The sequence below is a fragment of the Meriones unguiculatus genome, chromosome 9, assembly GCF_030254825.1.
Source record: "Meriones unguiculatus strain TT.TT164.6M chromosome 9, Bangor_MerUng_6.1, whole genome shotgun sequence".
NCBI classification, from domain to species: Eukaryota; Metazoa; Chordata; class Mammalia; order Rodentia; family Muridae; genus Meriones; species Meriones unguiculatus.
Genome location: NC_083357.1, coordinates 14,971,802 through 14,991,889, shown reverse-complemented (window position 1 = coordinate 14,991,889; position 20,088 = coordinate 14,971,802). Strand labels below are relative to the sequence as shown.

Genomic DNA, 20,088 nt, shown 5'->3' with positions numbered 1-20,088 from the left:
AAGAAAGATGCCCAGAGACTCTGCTGGGAAACTTTATGTCAAGTTGACAAAAATTTAAGTCATTTGTGAAGAGGGAATCTCAATTAGCAAAATGCCTCTATAAAATCGGGTTGTGTGGAGGGATCAAGGAGACCTACAGAGTTAACTAACATGGACCCATGGGTGCTTACAGAAACAGAACTACCAACCAAAGAGCATGTATGGGCTGGACCTAGGCCCCTACACATATGTAACAGATGTGCAGCTTGTCCTTCATGTGGGTCCCCTAACAATTACAGTGGAGACTGTATCTGACTCTGTTGCCTACCTTTGGATCCCTGTCCCACAGCTGGACTGCCTTGTCTGGCCTTAGTGAGAGAGGATGTGCCTAGTCCTATAGTGACTTGATATATAGGGTAGGCTGGTACCCATAGGGACATTCCCCTCTCTGAGGATAAGGGGATGGGGAAATGGGGAAGGGGTGGGAGGTTGGGACTAGGAGGAAAGGAGGAAGTGGGGATTTGATCAGGCTGTAAAGTGAATAAAAATTTTTTTAAATAAAAGTTTTTTTTTTTTTTTAAGAAAAAGAAACTGGGCTGTACAAGAGGCTGTAGGGCATTTTAAAATTAGTGACTGATGGGGAGGGCCCAGCCCATTGTGTGTGGTTTCATCCCTTGGTGAGTGGTTCTGGGATCTACAAGAAAGCAGGCTGAGCAAGCCATGTAGAACAAGCCAGTAAGCAGCACCCCTCCATGGCCTCTGCATCAGCTCCTGCCTCCAGGTTCCTGCTCTGTTTGAGTTTGTGTCCTGACTTCCTTCCATGATGAATAGTATGTTGAACTGTAAGCCAAAAAAAGAACCCTTTTCTGGGGAACCCTCCTCCATTGCTGGTGGGAATGAAACTTGTACAGCCACTTTGGAAATAACTCTGGTGCTTTCTCAGAAAATTAGAAATAGTGCTATCTCAAGATCCAGCTATACCATTCCTAGGCATATATACAAAATATGCTCAAGTATAGAAAAAGGACATTTGCTCAACCATGTTTGTAGCAGCTTTATTTGTAATAGCCAGATTCTGGACACAACCCAGTTGTCCCTAAACTGAAGAATGGATACAGAAATTTTGGTAATTTACACAATGGAATACTACTCAGCAATTAAAAACAAGGAAATCATGAAATTTGCAGGTAAATTGTGGGAACTAGAAAACATCATCCTGAGTGATGTACCCCAGAAGCAGAAAGGCACACATGGTATATACATACTCACTTATAAGTGGATATTAGAAATATAATATAGGACAAAATACTCAAATCTGTACATCTAAACAAGCTAAGCAAGAAGGAGGACCCTGGGTAAGATGATCAATCCTCATACAGAAAGGCAAACAGGATTGACATCGGAAGAGGGAGAAAACAAGTAACAGGACATGAGCCTACAACAGAGGGCCTCTGAAAAACTATCCAGCAGGATATTAAAGCAGATGCTGAGACTCATAGCCAAACTTTGGGAAGAGTGCAGGGAATCTTATGAAAGAAGGGGGAGATAGTAAGACCTGGAGGGGACAGTAGCTCCACAGGAGAGCAACAGAACCAAAATATTTGTCACAGGTGTCTTTTCTGAGACTGATACTCCAACCAAGAACCATGCATGAAGATAACCTAAACCCCCTGCACAGATATAGCCCATGGCAGCTCAGTCTCAAGTGGGTTCCCTCGTAAGGGAAAGTGGGGCTGTCTCTGACATGAACTCAGTGGCTGACTCCTTGATCACCCTCCTGCTCCCTCCCCAGGGGTGAGCAGCCTTACCAGGCCAAGCCACAGAGGAAGATAAGGCAGCCAATCCTGATGAGACCTGATAGGCTTGGCTCAGATGGAAGGGGAGGAGGATGGCTCCTATCTGTGGACTAGGGGAGGGGCATGGGAAAGCAAGAGGGAGGAAGGGTTGGGTTGGGAGGGAACAAGGTAGGAGACTATAGCTGGGATACAAAATGAATAAATTGTAATTAATTAAAAAAAAAACAACCTTTCCTTCCCAAGTTGCTTCATGACTTTCATCACAGCTGTAGTAACCTAAGACAGGAACCCAGTGCATACACATACAGTGCGTAACTCCATGCCAAGCCTGTCTGGACAGTAGCAGCTTCCTAAAGATTATGCTTTTCATATGTTCTCTTTAGATCCAGCCAAGAGCTTTTCATCAGTGCTGGGACAGTGCCTGCCACCCTTCTCTCTCAATCCAAGACTTTCCTGCTGACTGCCGCACCCAGGCTGCCTTCCTCTTCCTGGTTGGAATGGCTTCACTCTGACTTTATCTAGCAGACCTTATGTGCTGTTTCTAACCTTGCCTCTTCTCTTCTTTCCTGACGTCTTTGGTGGTCTTGTGGGCATGGGAAAAACAGTCACAGGTGTCAACCAGGAAGTTAGAAATCAGAAAAGACAGCTGGGAGCGGTGGCCCATGCCTTTAATCCCAGTACTCAGGCAAGTGGCTCTCAGAGGCCAGCCTGGTCTACTGGTCTACAAAGAGTCCAGTACAGCCAAGGTTACACAGAAAAATCCTATCTAAAAAAAAAAAAAGAAAGAAAGAAAGAAAGAAAGAAAGAAAAGAAAAAGAAAAAGAAAAAAGAAATCTTTGTGCTCTAGGAGTCATTAAGTTCAGACTTAAATAGATATTGACAGGAGGGAAGAAGGTTTGTGACCTGGGGCATTATCAGTACAGAATGAATTGCTCTTCCAGAGGGAATCAGAGGGGGCCAGTGGGAAGTTTCAGATCCTGCAGGATTGTTGCAACTGCGCCCACCACTCACTGTAGGAATTTGGGCTGATTCCTATCCAACCTATCTCCAATTTCCTCATCCGAAATGAAAGGGTCCTGACATTTCATGGAGTAGAAATGCCTAAGGTGAATAGGAAATGACCCAATGGCTGCAGTGCCAAGCATAGAGCCAGTAATGGCAGATTCTGAGCCAAAAGCTGAGGGTTTGGCCCCAGTAAATGTTTGTTTTAAGACAGCAACTGACTTCAGAAGCCGCATCCTTCCTCCAATGCTTGCCTTCTCGTGCCCCTGAGCCTATGAATGAACACACAACACAGAAAGAAAAACACACACACACAGTCACACACATGCATATGCACAGACACCCAGCTGGTCAGCAACTGTGTACATAGGAGGACCTGGCTCCTATCCAATTCTCGGGGAAAGCTGCAGCTAAAATCCTTCCTTCCACTTCCCTCCCTCGGTTATGTAACCCTTTCCCAGTTCAGCTTTCAGTCACACACCATTTGGATCCTAGACCTTAATCCTGCCCAGTGGGCTGAAATGAATGAGGCAGGGCTCATTCCAGCCTCACAAAGGCTGCACTGTCCATCTACTGAATGCATTCCTTCTACATGAGCCAGGAGGAAGATTTAGAAGGGTAAGAAATAAAGAAGGTGTTCTAAGTCTACCATAATAATCTGCATGTGCAAGCAAGTGGAGTGACCATTTAAAACAGAGGAGTCTAGCTTCAGAGAGCCAGAAAGACCTGGGTGGATGACAAGGAGGAGCCCAGGAATGGCAGCAAACAGGGCCCTGCCTGATGGCTTTGGGGAACTCGAGGTGCTGGCTGTGGGAACAGTGCTGCTGATAGAAGGTGAGCCAAGTAGGACCTTGGGTGGAGTAAGGACCCAGTGGTTCCCAGAACCCAGGCCACAACTGTGGCATGGGCAGAAGACAGGGTATCATGCCATCTTGGTTGCCTCTCCTCCGTGCCTGGATCCATGACAGCCCCTGTAGGATGTAGTATGCTGCCTACAAGTCAGGAGAGAGAAGCCAGGCAGTGGTCAAAGAGAGAGACTCCTGGATGGGAGCTATCTGCTCAGGAGTTGACTGAGCTGGACCTAGGCTTTTCATAGCCTTCAAGCCAAGATAAAATTTAACCTGCCCCCAGGAAACTTTGCTAAAAATCTCATAAGACCAGTCAGGCTCTCAGAAGTCTCCAGAGACAGCTCAGCCTCCTGCTTTCTGTGGGACTTTATCAGGTCAATTCAGCTGTGCCCCCCACCCCCACCCCAAGAGCCTAGTTATTACAAATTGTTGACTACAGAGGTTAAGTGGTTAAGTGGAATCGTTGTCTAAATTGTCTAAATAGTATAAAGTCACTGTCTAAATTGACATATGAGAATTTAAGTTTGTTATGCCACTACTTCCACCAGGTCTACTTCTACACCCAAAGGCTACTTAGTCCAAGGGATACCTACCTCAAGCTAGACTCTCTAAGATGCTCAGTGAGAATAGAAATAGCCTCCCCTGGACTATTTAATTGCTGATGGGTCAGTCTTCATTCAAACCAAACAGAGAAGAGTAACCTGTACATTCTTTCACACAAGGAGAACTGACAATGGGGTGAGTGACAGCTATTAGGACTTGCTGCAGATTCTGGACACCACTGACCATGTCCCCTTTTTCTGGGAACCCTTGCAACTTAGCCTGCTTGCTGGTTCTCCAATATGCTGTGAAATTACATTTTACTTCTCTACATATGCTTCTCTTTCTGGGGTTCTTTTCCACACACTCATCTCCACAGTTTAAAGGAAAGATCTTTCCCACTCTGTCATTTTCTCCCTCTCTAGTGAGAGCAGGATGTAACAGAGGCTGTAACCCAGGGCCTTCTGCAAGCTAGGTAAGTTCTCTACCAAGATATATCCTTTTTACACTTTAGCTTTGAGGTGGGTTATGTGGGCTGACTTTGGACTTGTAATCCTCCTGTCTCACCTTCTTGAGTAACTTGCCCACCAGGCCCAAATCTTGCTTTTTGGTTTTCAAGCAAGAAGGTAAGGTTAAGAAAGTTCAGGGAACAGCAAGGGAGTGGCCATACTGAAATTCAAGGTCAGGTGTCTTACTGGAGACACCGTACTCTTGAAGTCCCACCTTGCCTAGTGTCCTGGGTCACTCTGGGCTCTAAGCTGGATCCTCTTCTCCAGGGTCACCCCTGACATTGCCCCACAACACATGAAGAAAGAGTTTTAAAAATTGGAGACACTTGAGACTGTCCCTAACTCGCTACTACCTAACATGCATTTAGTGCGTGCCATCATGGCATCTCTTGAGTGATGGGAAGAGGACTGAATGGAAGGACCCATGCTGTTCGGGGCACCTGACACCTGCTTCTTCAACACTTGTCAGTGACTGATTGTTACGCATGAGCCACCCTGGGATGTTAGTCTTCTTGTACATCTTCCTGTTAGACTGTCAGAGAGAATCACAGGTTTTGGTACCTGAGGGTCATCCCACTAGAGTAACATTTGAAAAGCTGTGCTGAAAGGTCACCAAGGTGGAATCTGGGAGGTTCATGTAACTCCATCAACTCCAAACCCTGCTTCTGACACCCACATGAGTCTTAGCAGCCTGATACCAGCCTCCCCCCTTCCTTTCAGCGATCTCTGGCCTCAGCCTCAATGGCCTGACCATCTTCTCTTTCTGCAAGACTCCAGATCTACGGACTCCCATCAACCTGCTGGTACTAAGCCTAGCACTGGCAGACACTGGGATCAGCCTGAATGCCCTTGTCTCAGCTGTATCCAGCCTCCTCCGGTACCGGTCCTTTCCCTTTCCACAGCCTCTGGGGTGTTGCCTGGGACTTCTCCTTGGGGTCATGGGCAAGGAGATCAGAGCCTTTCTTTCTACCAACTGAAAAGCTAGTGTTTAGGCGAGCTGAATTAAGTTAAACTGAAATTTCTGCTTATTGCTAAAGAAAGAGCCAATGTCTGGAATGCAGAAGGTCACTCAGACATGACCAAAGAGACAGTGGGCTGGAGTCACTCAGAGCCTGAGTCCTGTATTCAGGTGGTCTAGCCTTGAGTCCTTGCACCATTATTTCCAGTCCTGGGATACTTCTGTCAATTTACATAGTACAACCTAATTCATAATGTGTTGTTGGATTTATTGGTTTAATTATTTGCCAAAAGCTTGAACTAATACTATCTAGTAGGCCCTAAATAAGTGCTTGTTAAAACAAACAGGATTTAGACCAGAGTCTAATACCTCATGTGCACACCAGGGTCTTGTCATGTTGCTGGCAAAAGTGCCCTTGGGGCTTGAATCAGTGAGCAATCCTCCTTTCAGTGAACCAGCACTTCTTCCTGAAAGTGCAAAGATTTGTGGGTTCATCCTTTAACTTTGTCTTCATCTGTTGTGCTACCCTAGATAAGTAATTCTTTCTCTTGGCCTCAGTTTCTCCACCTTCGATGGAGACATATGATCACTCACAAAGGACCTTTGGCACATTGGTGGATCAGAAAACTCACTGAGCCTAAAGGGTCTGCATCTAGCAGATAGACCTCTTTAGCTCACTGATCTAAACTCTAAGACCCCAGTTCCATGGTGGGAGGACACTGACCATAAAGTACTCCTTGCAGTATCCAGGAGCCTTCCAGGTTTGATTGGGCAGGTATGGGAGGTGGAAAGGATGGAAGGAAGGTTCATGATATCCATTGCTTTCCACAGGCGCTGGCCATACGGTTCAGAGGGCTGCCAGGCTCATGGTTTCCAGGGATTTGCAACTGCCCTGGCCAGCATCTGTGGCACTGCAGCCCTTGCCTGGGGTCGCTACCATCACTACTGTACCCGTATGTCTCTGCTCCCCACCCCCGCCCCCATTTCCCATCCCCCACCCTCTGTGACTGTAGAGACACTCCTGAGTATATGGGGATAAAAGGTAGGGCAGGGTGGTCAGTATTCAATTCAGCTCAGTGTTTTCAAACAAGAGAGTGTGGGTGAGAGCGAGGGCACATGCACACAACATGTGGGCACTCATTTTGGGAAAACGAGGGAGAGCGGACAAGCCTGCAGAAGGCCTGCTTTGAGATGCACATTAGAAAGACTGAGTCCGCCCTTGCTACAGCTTTGGTGACTCGGGGTTTTGAACCTCTGTTTTCTTCTTTGCAAGATTACTTAAAAATAAATCAGAGATTCATTTTGAAAATCAAATGAGATCATGGGTATAGAAAATGTTCTGGCATTCAGGTACGGTGGGGGACAGGAGGAGGGTGAATGTGCTGGGGGGGGAAGTGTCTAGGTGTGTGCCCATGGCAGAGCCGTACAAAGATGAATCCAGGTCTACGTGTTACAAGCCTCACTTTTAGATTAGTTATCAGTGTGCCACCTGCCCTGTGGTTGCTTGTTACTTTTGTTTGTTTTAAGGCAGGATCAAATGCGTCTCAACCAGGCCCCAGTCTCCATTCCGGAATTACCGCTGTGCACTTCCATGCACATGCATGCGCTAGGGATTATGCAGTGCTAGGGTAAGCTTTGGACTAGGTGGGAGAGGTCCCTAACCCTTGCTTGTTACTTTTTTTCCTAACAAATGGGTTACTTTAATTTTTTTTTAACTTTTATTTTAGTTTTGTGGGCTTCATTTTGTTTTGTTAGGATTGCTTGCTAGTTTTGTTTTGTTAGTTTTGTCATACAGCATAGGCTGGTCTTGCACTCCGTATGTGAGTCCTTTTGTCTCCATCCAAGCACTAGGTGCACAAGTGTGCACCACTTTGCCTTGCCCAGTTCTCTTTAGAACTTGCTTTAGGGTCTGATTACATATAGATCAATTGGTAGGGTCCTTGCTTAGCATCTACAAGGCCTTGTATCTACCCTCTTTGCCACATAAACCTGGCATGGTGGTGCATTCCTATAGTGCCAGCACTTGGGGGCAGAGGCAGGAAAATCAGGAGCTCAAGGTCATTTTTAGTTACTTAGTGAACTCAAGGCTAAGCTCGAGATACATGAGGTCTTACCTCAAAAGAAAATGTATTCTTAATTTCTCATGCTAAATGATAGCTGTGAAACCACAGGTGTAATGTACTTAAACTCAACAAATTCAATACATCATCACCAACAGAGAGAGGCACACAAACATACTGTGGGGAGCTATGTTCCAGCTGACCGACACAGAAAACCTGCAGTTTGCAGCCTAGCAAACAGAGCTACACAGACGGTAAGCAATTTGCCAGTGAGACACGGTAAGCAAGGTTAGGGCTGGCATTGAGAAAGGCTAGGATGTCTCCAGAAGTCATCACCGAGAAGGTTCCCCTTCTCAACTGAGTCCCAAGTCTTGTACAGAGGACTTCATCATCATGAAGGCTCCTGCTGGGGTCATGGCCCCTGAAGCCTAACCCTCAGGCATCAGGAGCCTCTCTCCAAGGGAAAAGCTGCCTTGTTCTTATGCTGAGTGGTGATATGTCAGCCTCTCCCATCAACATGGTCTTGAGGACACCTCTTTCATTGATTCTATCCTAGCACCTGTTCCATATACCCCCTAGGTCATCATACTACACACACACACACACACACACACACACACACACACACACACACACATACACACACACACACACGTATACAGCCAAAAACACAGGCACATACAGAGAGAGAGAGAGAGAGAGAGAGAGGAGTATCTTCTCTGATAGCCACAAACATCTCTGAAATAAACCTCCAGTTGCACCAAGCATTCACATTAAATTTCTTTCTGCCAGGGAGAGTGGAGCAGAGAAGCATGAAGATAGGAAGTAGCAAGAAGGAAGGGAGGCTCATCTGTCCCATTACTGGGTGGTGGTGAACATTCTCTCTTGGAAATGTTTTTCACACAAAAATGCTTCTGTCACATGTGAGCCAAGCAGGATATTAGTCACCACTCTTTCTGTTGGTGTGAGGGCTCAGTAGGCCTGGGCTACTCTAACAAAACCTCAAAGCATAGATGGCTTAAACAGTAGAAATGTGTTTCTCTCAAGTCTGAGATCAGCGTGCCAGAATTGTCTGCTCTAGGTACAGTTCCTCTTTGATGTATCTTCACATGGGAGAGAGCAAGGCCATTGTTCTCATGTCTTTTCCTATAAGAATATAAGAGCTATAGACCACACTGCCACCTGGGAAGGCACACACTAAAGGAGAATTAATCTCACCCAGGGACTCCCCATTCATGATTAATGATCTGCCAAGGCCTGCCTTCAAATGGCCCCACACTGGAAACTAAAGCTTTTGCACCTGAATTTGAGGAAACAAACCTCCTCTTTAAGCAGGGAAGCACAGCCAAGAAAATTGTCTATCTGAAGTGGTTATCAAGAGAGCCAAGATATGAAGGAGGTTGTAAGTTTGTTCTTCGATGGCTCCAGCCTATCTGGAGCCCCATCCTCTTCTTTAGGGTCAAAGGAGCTCAACAAACGATTCACAGACAGATAACAGCACTGGGACAGATGAGCTGAGGCCAGGTAGGTCAATGAGGCTGCAGAGGACAGAGGGAACAGGACAACAGGTCTGTCAGTCTGAATCACACCCTGAGAGGCCGTCAGTACAAATAGCTTTTGCCAGCTGCACTGAGATAGGACCCAAGTCCCTGAGATTTTGTAGAATGTCCTGGAAGCAAACACCTTGCCTCTCAACAAGCACCTCACCTCTACCTGAACAACTGCATGTATCTTGTCTTTAACGTTGGCTGTGGGAACCACACCTGTCTTTTATTTCACTCCCTCCTCCTCTCTGTTCTCTGAAGATGATTTAGGATATATGAGGAGAACATCATTACCCATGATCTTTCTTGTTCGTCATAGTCCTCAAAGGCAGAGAATTTTATGCTCATTATAGAGAAAACGGAGGCTCAAAGATACCCCTGACTTTCCTGAGGCACCATGCGATAGTATGGGACTAAGGATTTGGGGACACTCTGAAGTTACAGAGTCCATTCTTTTTCTCATGGTCAAGTTATCTTTTTACACCCTATCCTCCCTCTATCTCATGCAGGTAGGCAGTTGACATGGGACACGGCCATTCCTCTGGCGCTGTTTGTGTGGCTATCATCTGCCTTCTGGGCATCCCTGCCCCTGCTGGGCTGGGGCCATTATGACTATGAGCCCTTGGGGACATGCTGCACACTGGATTATTCTAGGGGTGACAGGTGAGATGGAGCCTGTAGCTTTGAGGTTCTCTTCCACAGTGATCTTTACTTTAAGCCTCTATGAGAAGAATGCTCCAGCTAAGAACTCAACTGGAACTTTGTCAACCTTTGGGGACATTGTTGGGGACATCCGGACTCCTTAGTCATGACAACCACTTACAGACTGTCACTGAGACCGGGCAAGTGGTATGAATGTCACATAAAGTGCAACTCAGATTCAAGCATCCAAAGGAGCATTATACATTGGGTCATTTGCCTATATCAGTCATAACCATCATGATGCGCCACTGCCCTTTGGCCCCCTTAAGCACAAGGAGTTGTCTTGGCTCAGAATTCACTGATTTTGAGAGGTACCCATGCCCTTAGAGCAACAGATCTAAAGTATGTAAGGGCTTTGCCTTGGTGGACATCTCCCAGCATGGAGGTAAATTCTACATTTTTGAGCATCTACTGTGGACTGATCCCTGACAAGTCAGGGCTGAATGTATGTGGAGTGAGACACCATACCCAGCTCCTTCATTGAGTTAAGTGTCATCCACCGGTTATTTTCAAATCCTTATGCCACACAAGAGACTTTCTCGGGTATTCTTTCCTCTTGGCACACTGATTCCTTCAGGATTTAGTGAACATATTTTCAAATTGAAGAATCCCATCCACATCCTTGGCTAACAAACAGCATAGCATTTGAGCTTGAAGAAGTCCCTTCTGCATCTCAACTCCTGGCTCCCAGAGGCAAACGTTAGGAAGACCTACGGCCCTGAGTGCCAAGGGAAGGTCAGCTGGATTCCGGAGCAGCTACACTCTGAGTACTTGTCTAAGATGGGATGACACCTCTCATTGTCCAGCGCAGATGCTGTGGGCCTGGGCTGTCAGTACCCTCGAGTTGACCTCTGTTTTTCTATCTCTCTGTCTGCAGAAACTTCATCAGTTTCTTCTTCATCATGGCCTTTTTCAACTTCCTTGTTCCTCTCTTCATCACAATCATTTCCTACCAGCTCATGGAACAGAAATTCTCCAGGAGTGGCCATCTCCAGGTAAGAAGCCAATTCCCACAGCAGCAGAAATCTCTTGATCCTCTCAGACTCTGGAAACTTGTGTGGCACAGCAGAAGTCAGTGTTTTTGGTGTTTGCAATAATCATGAGCAAAAGAAGCTTGCATAGAGAATTGTTAGGGCTAGAAAATACCTCCCCATTGTTCAGATTTCCAAAGCTTAGGGAGCAAGGGCTGAAACAGGACAGATTAACCTAGACCCTGCAACCCAGAAATCTAGGCTTCAATAGTACATCATCCACGCTGTTACACTCCAGTCATCCTCAGGATTTTAGGCTTGGCATGAAATTGCAGGACTCTTCAAATGTTGCTTCACAAATTGCTTTGAGGTGTTTAATTTAATCACAGACTATTACCCATAGCATAAAACCATACTTGCAAGCACACTGGTCCAAGATAAAGATAAATGATGATTTAAAATAAGACCTCCTGGCCATTTCAGAATTCCTGTAGTAAAATTCCCTTGCCAGGGTTTTTAATTTAATTTTGCTATCTAAAAAGTTTAACAGATGAATCATAGCAAGAAACAAATGTTGTTTTTTTATGAGAACAAATGTTGATATTATAGGCATTGTATGTATCTTCACTTCATCTTTGTGAATCTTTTCTGACAAACGAAAACTTTGTGACTCCCATGTCACAGACTGGGTTGAAGCACAAGGAAAAACTGCCACACAGTTAGTAAAAAAGCAGAGATGGATCCAAACCCAGATCTAGGACTCTCTGACAAAGCGTTCAATTTTAGTGCATAAGGATATTATTTTATTCAGACAATCTGCCACTAAGTTTATTATTGTAAAGTAGAAAATAGCATTATGAATTAGTTTCACCTGTGGATCTAGCTAAAACATTGAGGGCTGCACAAGGACAAGAATCTTGGATCCTGTCTCGGGGGCCAGAGCATCACTTGTAGGTTCTCTTCCACATTGCTCATCTCAACATCAGAAAGATATTTTCCTTAATTCTTTGAGATTTTCATACAATGAATTTTAACCATATTCAATCCCCGCTCCTTCCAGTAACTCCTCTCAAGACTGTCCCTGCTTCCCCAATCCCCAGCTTCAGGTCTTCTTTAAAAAAAAAAATCAATTTGCCAACCTCACTTTGTGTTGTCCATATATTCACACATGCAGAAGCATCCACTAGAGCACAGCCAGCCTGAGGTCACAGCCTTGAGAGCTATCCCCTGTCCATAGCTTCTCAGTTGGGGGTGGAGCTCATGACATCTTCCCTCCCCATGCTAGAATGCTGATTGGCTTGATCTTGGGAAGACAACCACAGCTCTGTGAGCCTGTTAGGACAGCCGTCATTTCATGCCCATAAGCTACTGCTATTCCTACCCTTCCTGAACCCTGGCTGTAATGGTCTATGCTCCATCTTCCTTTAGGATTCAGGAGCTGTGTGTGTGTGTGTGTGTGTGTGTGTGTGTGTGTGTGTGTGTAATACAAATATCCCAAATATCCCATGTGTGAATAATACTCCATTAACACTTATTCTCTGAACTTTGACCAATTACCAGTCTCTGTGTTAATTAACATCCATCGCATTAAAAAAAAAAAAAAAAAAAACTTCTCTAATAAGGACTGAGAGTTGCATTAGAAATACAAATTTAGGGAGCAGTTTGATACTATGTACATTTAGCAGTGTAATAGCTGTAGGTTCGCCCTTAGGGCCTATGAGCTCCATAACCACATATTCTTGGATGGACTATAGTACCAGACATGTATTTTCCCCTGGGCAGTTGGGCCTAAAATCCAATCAGAAAGCAAATGGCTACCCCTATAAGTTTTGTGCCACTTATTGCACCTTGGGCATATCTTGCCATGCCAGAAATATTTGTAATTCATAGGGTTCACAGCTAGATAAGACTGTTAGTGACCTTTGCCCCAGCTGCCTACATAACACTTTCCAGTACTATAAAACTTAGCCAGCATGGAACAGTGTCTGAGTCAACAGCAACCTGAAATCCTTTTGTACTATGACCAACATCTGTGGCGTCTTCAGAAATAGGGTCTTGCTATCAAGTTCTTGTGGGCAACCAGGAGCAATGACAGTGGCCTGTATTGTTTGGGAGAATCTCCAGGACACCTTTGACCAACTACTCAGAGGGAAACAGCTCACGCCTGGAACTGTGCTTTTCAGTTGGCAACCTATGGCATCTCGGAGGAGCATGATCCTCTATCTTCATTAACTCTAATTAAAGTCTCTCATCGGAATGAAGTTTATAAACCAGTACGTTTCCATTTGGCCTGTTCAGGCATCTTTAGTGAGATTAGGCCCTCCCCACTAAACTCACAAGCCCCTCCCAACTTGTCTGTCTCCCCATTTTCTCCCCCTTCCCTTCACACCATTGCTGTTCTTTCCCCCACCGATGTCCTTTTCCAGTTCCCTAGATTCTACAAGTACTCCACATTCAACACACACATATAAAGCTTTGATGCTAAGATCCACATATGAGTGAGAATACGTGATTCTTGTCTTTCTAGGTCTGGGTCACACATAGTATGCTTTCCAGTTCTACCCATTTACCTATAAATTTCTTGATTTCATCTTTCCTTGCAGCTGAGTAAAATTCCATTGTCTTATTCTCATTATCCACTCATGGGTTGATAGACATCTAGATTGTTTCCATGTCCTAGCAATTGTGACCAGTACAACTATGAACACAGATGAGTATGTGTCTCTATAGTAGGAAATAGAATCCTTCGGGTGTATGCCAAAGAGTGATATTATTGGGTCATATGGTAGATTTATCTTAAGTTTTCCAGAAGCCAACATACTAATTTCATAGCAGCTGCATCTGTTTGCACTTCTCCAACAATGTATGTCATCACTGCTTTAAGAAAATAGATTAGAAGGCAAAGGCAGGCTGATCTCTGTGAGTTTAAAGCCACCGTGGTTTACATGGGCACACACACATTGAGGAACAACAACTAGCCGGAGTCAGTTCTCTCCTTCCATTATGTGGGTCCCGGGGTTTGGAGTTAGGTTGTTAGGTTCAGATGAAAGCACTTATCTACTTGGCCATGCCACTGACCCTCTCCACCCCAACTTTTATCTGCACACGTGAAGTCTTCACGTTGTTTATTGGGGATAAATAAGACCACTACTGTGATCTTCTCATCTTTCTTGGTGGTTTTGAACCATCTGCTCTGCCTTGCATCAGAACTGGGTCACTATCCACAGGCTCAAGGACCTGGGCAAAGGTGAGAAGCTTCCGGAGGTGACACTGAGGTGCTAGTTCCTCCCTACCCTCAGCGTCTCCCTGGAAGGCCCTCCATCAGTGCATATTTTTCTCCAGAAGAGGAAAAATTACAAAAAAAAAAAAAAAAAAAAAACAAAAAAAAACAAATGTTTCCTGGTTCACACTTGAGGTTCCTGTGCCTGTGGAGATGGGAAGTCCATGGTTACTGCCGTCCTCTGTCACCCTCCACTTTAGTTTTTGAGGAGTGTCTCCCTGAGCCCTTGTAGCTTGCTGCTTGGCTAGACCGGGCAACCAGTGAGTCCATGTTTCTTTCTTCTTGCCTTCGCCTCCCAGTGCTGGGATTACCAGAGTGTGCTCCATGTCTAGCTTTTCCCATTGGTGCTGGAAAGCCTATTGTGTTCCTCACGCTTGTGCAGCATGAATTTCACCCACTGAGCTCTGTTATCAGCATCACTGCTCAAAATAGTTTAAAACTCCACCACTAAAGGAAATGTGTCCCCAATCCAGTGAAGTCTCCTTTGTTAAAGAGTGACATGCCAACGAGACATTTTGAATCAATTTCCTCCTGTCTCAGAGTATTTGGAGAGCAAGACCATTCCAAATTCATCCTGAAAGTAGATGAATTGTGGCTCCAGGGAAAGCTTTAGCATCAACAACCTTCCCTGCCAGCCCACTTCCTGGTTATATCTGATGTGGTGAAAAATTTGAGCCCAGATGTGATATGAGTTCATTCTAAGCCTGAGGGGAGCTCAGTCCTGGCTACCCCAAGACCTAGAACGAAGCTCATTTCCATCCTCCCCCAGTTCCTACCTCCAGGCAACTCAGGTGTATCAGACCATTTTATAGACAAGGAAACTGAGGCCAGGTAAGCTTAAATAACAGGCTTGAGGCTGCACAGCCTTACAAGGCAAAGAGCTCATGTGATGCCAAGATCTTCTGCTGGGTCAAACCCTTCCAAGAGCCTGGTCTGTGCTAGCCTGGTCTGTGGCATGGCTATGGCCACCTGGAGTGAACAGATGCTTCTTCTGATGTTTTCTCCCTAGGTGAACACCACTCTGCCAGGCAGGATGCTGCTGCTGGGCTGGGGCCCCTATGCCCTCCTGTACCTATATGCAACCATCGCAGATGTGAACTTCATCTCTCCCAAGTTACAGATGGTACAGACTCTTCCAGCACCCAAAGAACCCTGTACATTTTCACATCTTTCTCTCTGTATCACTTTTTCTGGTTTTCTGCCAACTCATTCCCTCCCTTGTTCTTTCTTTCTTCCTCCTCTCCTTTTCTTTCTTTAAATCTTTATGAAGTGTAGAAAATGTTTTTGTTCCACACACACTCCATCACATACTAGGCTATACTGAGAGGGTAGGACCATGCACTCTGAGGCCTGGGGCTGAAATTGATAGCCAACTTGGAAACAGCTATGTCGTGCTTGGGTAGGATGTAGTAGGGGTTCTAAATATTCTATCCGCCATGAACATCTACCAGGAAAGGCTCAGAGGCTTAAGAATCAACCTGAGAACAAATGATTGGCAGTTGCAAGCGGGAAGAGCAAAGAGTCATGAAGTTGAACTGGGGGAGAAGCAGAGCCTTCAAAGCATCATTCATGGACTTTTCTACCACAACAGGTGCCTGCCCTCATTGCCAAGACCATGCCCACAATCAATGTCATCAACTATGCCTTGCACAGCGAGCTGGTCTGTAGAGGAATCTGGCAGTGCCTGTCTCCACAGAAAGGCAAGCAGGACAGGACCCAGTGAGACTCTTCAAGGAGCTGATCACAGTCAAGCCTACCTCTGCAAACCTGGGCTAAATAAGCCCCAGATCAGGATGAAGCCCCAACATACTTCCAAGCAGCCCCAGAAGCCATGACAGACTCGTATCCACCAGCCCCAAGAGCCCTGTTGAGTCTCACCTCGGGCTGGACCCAGGAAGTCAGGATGTTGACTGAAACAGCTGCTGATAAAAGCCTCGATCATGTCCTATCTAGTCTTACAATAAAAGCCTCATTTGAGGCTGTCATCTTTCAGATAGCATGTACTAAATTGTAATGGTGTCAGTTACTTATTCTGCCCCTTGCTCCAAGCCCCTTATTGTGAGATGAGGTGGCAGTAATGATGATTTGACCATACAGACTGCACCAGAACACACAGGTTAGGTACTCCCTGGGTCAAACACCAGTGCCGGCATTCAAAATGAACCCTTCATTGTGTGAGATTTGGATTAAAGATTGCTTTTCAATGTTTTGGGTTTGTTTTCAGTAGTTAATAATTAAAACAATTATTTAATGCACCAGAGAACAAACCCACAACTCTGTCTTCCTCTCTACAATGACAATTTGCAGCGCTCAGGTGACTGTGTTCTTTGCACAGAACACATATGGTCCTGTTGCAGCTCATGTGTTTCCTGCAGAGCCTGCATGCCTCTGGGTTGGTGACACTAATGGAGAGCCCCCCTCCCATCACCTTTTAATGTACACCTTCACCTTTCATAGAATCAGCAGTTTAGGACCACCATATAGTAGGTGCATAGACTTGTTTGAGACCTGCTTCCTAGAGGAAAGTAGAGATGACCAAAAGTGTAATGGAGGCTATACTGGAAGTCTAATGGTGGACAGAGCAGATGGCTCAGGCACTGTGAGAGACAGAAAGCACATCCTGTGAAGCTGAGAGTCTGAAGAAGCAAGTTCCTGGGGATAGGGGTAGGGTGGTCATGAGAACAACTTGTAGACTTGCGTCACTTTCCTGGTTCTCCGGGTGCAGAAAATCAGGTTATATATACAAAACCCAGACGAAGCTTGCATAATGCAGAGTCCTGTTTGGTTATTTTTGCAGAACCAAGCAGTATAAAGGAGAAAAGGAGAAGGCAGCCTTCCCACAGCACTCTTTTCTGAATCATGCTCCCAGCCAGGTGCTGTGCAGACAAGCTGACGCTTGGCCAACTCCAGGGCCCACATAGAATGCTTGGCCGAGGCTCTAGATAGAGAATGAAGCAAGGAAATCTTGCTGTCTATATCGGCCTGTAAATGGATGGAGTAGGTAACCAGGAAAGTGGTGGGGTCCAGGCCTAAGATGCTGACCTGCCCCCAGTTAATCCTCTGAGTAACTTTGTTGGGAACATTTCCTCTCTTCCACCATTATTGATCCGGAGCTAAGGAGGGATGAGGGAACGCTGTGACAAATTACAGAGAAGACCTTTTGGAAGGAAAGAAAAGCTTGAAGGCGAGAGGAGTCAGAAGATAAATAGCAGCAGCGGGTGGTGTCAGCTCTGTCCAGGTCTCTAGATTCCCACAGGATGGAAAATAGGCCAAAGGGATCTGCATCCTTGTCATCCTCAGAGGAGAGATGGGAAGAAGGCAGGTTGGCCAGGCTGTGGCCAGAAATATTTTGAGCTTTGCCTTGTGGCTTCCTGGAGGAAAAAAATTGTGCCCAGACATCTTTCTGCTGACCCAGGCTGGGGATGGTGGGAAGGGGCTGAAGCAGTGCCCTGTGGAAATAACAAAAGCCCCCCCCAAAGCCCCTCACTTCAGAGTCTCCAACCTACCCCTACTCTCAAATCACCCACTGAAGAGCTTTGGAGTGTCTCATCCTCTTTGGGCACATCCAGGGTCTTGAGTCTATGTAGGCAAGGCTTCCGCTTTGCCCTGCTTCCCACCCTCCTCTAATACCCTTACTCTGTCCTTCCATGGTGTAACTCGGCTGTCTCTGTCAAGAGAGACCAAGGAAGGATGTGGCTGGGTAATGCTTGAAACCCACCTTATAGTAGGACTTTGGGCTAAGCCTTAAGTCTGGACAGAAATCAAAAGTCTACCCATGGCCAGCAATTAGCCAGGCTTGGCTGAAGTTAGATGGCAGTTCCCAAATAGCTGGAGCTTCTCCAGGCTCATTTTGTTCTGTCCTACTTCCCCACAGCCTCTGAGCATCACTAAATTCCAACATTGCATCTGCACCACTCTTAGAATAAAAAAAAAAAAAAAAAAGCATACTCAAAGAAAGGAGAACTTTGGAATTTTTGTTTCTTAAAAAAAAACAAACAAACAGGGATATTATAAAAATATGTTTTCATTTAATCCTGGGGGTGTGGGGCTATGTCACAGCAGCTGACTATGATTTCCTTCATGCTCTGGCAGAGGCATGATTTTGCCAGTTGCAGCTTGTTCCTGCGATTGTGAGACATTTGGAATTCCGGAACTTTTTAGAGGGCATATAAGTGCTAGAGCCTCAAGAAGCAGGGGCGTTGTTGTTGGTCATGGTTTGTTAAGTAATCGTGTGCAAACAATAAACTACAACAAGAAGAAATTTTGCTACACCTATGCCAGTGTCGCCATAGTAGCATAAGCTACAGGGCGGGAGATATGATTTCTCTGGAAATATGCCCCCTGGAAGGTCCCTGGCAAACTCATCCCACTTGGAAAAGAGATGTGTTCTGAGATTTCTATGCTTCTTCAGTTGTGGCTCTGAGGCTGGAATAATGAATTCTTTGATCTTTCTCTGTGACACCTGAAACAGCACAACTAACTTTATAAAGAAATTTATTATTAGTAGATTGTTAAAGGCTTTAATAAAAATAATAAGTTTAAGGAAAGTAATGAATTAGATTTAGTATTAATAGGCATTAAGAATAGTGAAATAATAATAGGCTCCTTCTTAAGAAATAATAGCATGAGGGGTGCAGCTGGCGGGAGTTTCCCCCTCCCTTCAGTGCCTTGTTCCTAGGAAAGATCATAAATCTTAAGCAGGACATATGGGAGGATGGTTAACAAAGGTGTAGTTAGATTTTTATATAGAGAGGGACTTTGGCAGGCATCTGACTTAGCTCCTGACTTTTCTCTTCACTGGTTACCAATAATGAAACTATATTTGAGGTTTCTTTTCCTTTGTTTGCTCTGATCAAAAGTTTTTAGACCAAGATTATTTGTGGGTACTGCTTTATGTTTGCCTGCATTTTGAGTTAAAATGTAAACTTTGTATTCTTGGTAAAAAGTCTAAATGTTCTGGGAAGTATGCTAATTTTAAGGTGCCTTTTGTGAAATCATTATAAAAATACTAGCTTGATTTCAGTAAAGTTGCAGCAGAGTCAAAACCATCAAGGTGTCTCTGTCTGTCAATTCTTCGCCGAAACTGTGTCTTCCTGTCCAAAGCCTTGTTCTCCTGTGGACGACAGGAGCCCGATTGGGCCGGTCCGTGGCAAAATTTGATATCTTAACAGCAAAGATCAAATTTGCCCCAAGAACCAATGCCCCAATCAGCAGGGTAATGATAATGTCGACCTCTTTCCAACCCCTGACTTCATTCAGAGATCTCTTTCCTTTCCTCTCTATCCCCCTTTCTCTCTTTTGTAGCATTAGGGGATTGAAACTGTGGAAAAAAGGGTGGAGAAGGGTAGAAGAAAGAAGAACCTACAAAGTAGCAAATTCAGGCTACAGTTATCTGCCTTTATAGAATTCTCATTTCCTGGTCTGTAGCCCGGGAAAGAGTCTCTCTCCACCTCTCTCCCTCAAGGGCCTGTGAAGCAACTGACAATCCTCTCTTGGGGACTCCTAGATCTCTTTCCTTCATTCAATCACATGTGCCCTCAATGTCACCTAACAGTGCAGCATCTTGTTCCCCACATGCACAAACACAAGTTCAGAAAAGCATACCAACAAGGTCTCTTGGCTCATGCTACCCATCACTGGCTTTGCCGTGCTCTATAAAAATTTTTGCACCTTCAGAAAGCTGAGGCCTCTGCAGAACAAGGAGAAAAGCTCCCACAGCCTGAGAAAAGAAGTGAGGACCAGGTACCTTGTGCTGGAGTCTCAGCCACAGAACCCAAGGACCCAAGGACATCAAGGACTGAGGCCATCTCTGGTTTCCCAGGGAGCCTGCCTGACCTTCCCTTCCAGTCCTATTGTCCTCAGTACACTTTGCTCCACTGAAAGATGGTGCTGACACACG

At 45.4% G+C, this 20,088-nt stretch overlaps 1 protein-coding gene across 4 annotated transcripts; it reads left to right on the top strand.

Annotated features, from left to right (window-relative positions):
- The first annotated feature begins 3,532 nt into the window (after positions 1 to 3,532).
- Positions 3,533 to 15,912, top strand: Rgr (retinal G protein coupled receptor). Of its 4 annotated transcripts, none has more exons than XM_021644895.2 (7): positions 3,533 to 3,611; positions 5,395 to 5,551; positions 6,464 to 6,585; positions 9,746 to 9,899; positions 10,816 to 10,933; positions 15,199 to 15,312; positions 15,781 to 15,912. In XM_021644895.2, the coding sequence occupies exons 1-7, from the start codon at positions 3,533 to 3,535 to the stop codon at positions 15,910 to 15,912; spliced, it is 876 nt and encodes a 291-aa protein (XP_021500570.2). The 4 variants fall into 4 exon arrangements, with proteins under 4 accessions (XP_021500570.2, XP_021500560.1, XP_021500571.1 ...); XM_021644885.1 differs by having other exon boundaries at positions 6,437 to 6,585; XM_021644896.1 differs by lacking the exon at positions 15,199 to 15,312.
- The last annotated feature ends 4,176 nt before the right edge of the window (positions 15,913 to 20,088 follow it).

What these genes read in the sequence shown, in the direction of transcription:
- Rgr (XM_021644885.1), top strand. Translation starts at nt 3,533, where the DNA reads ATGGCAGCAAACAGGGCCCTGCCTGATGGCTTTGGGGAACTCGAGGTG. An exon ending in GCTGTATCCAGCCTCCTCCG is followed by an intron (nt 5,552 to 6,436) that starts GTACCGGTCCTT and finishes GATGGAAGGAAG; the next exon opens with GTTCATGATATCCATTGCTT. An exon ending in CCAGGAGTGGCCATCTCCAG is followed by an intron (nt 10,934 to 15,198) that starts GTAAGAAGCCAA and finishes TTTTCTCCCTAG; the next exon opens with GTGAACACCACTCTGCCAGG.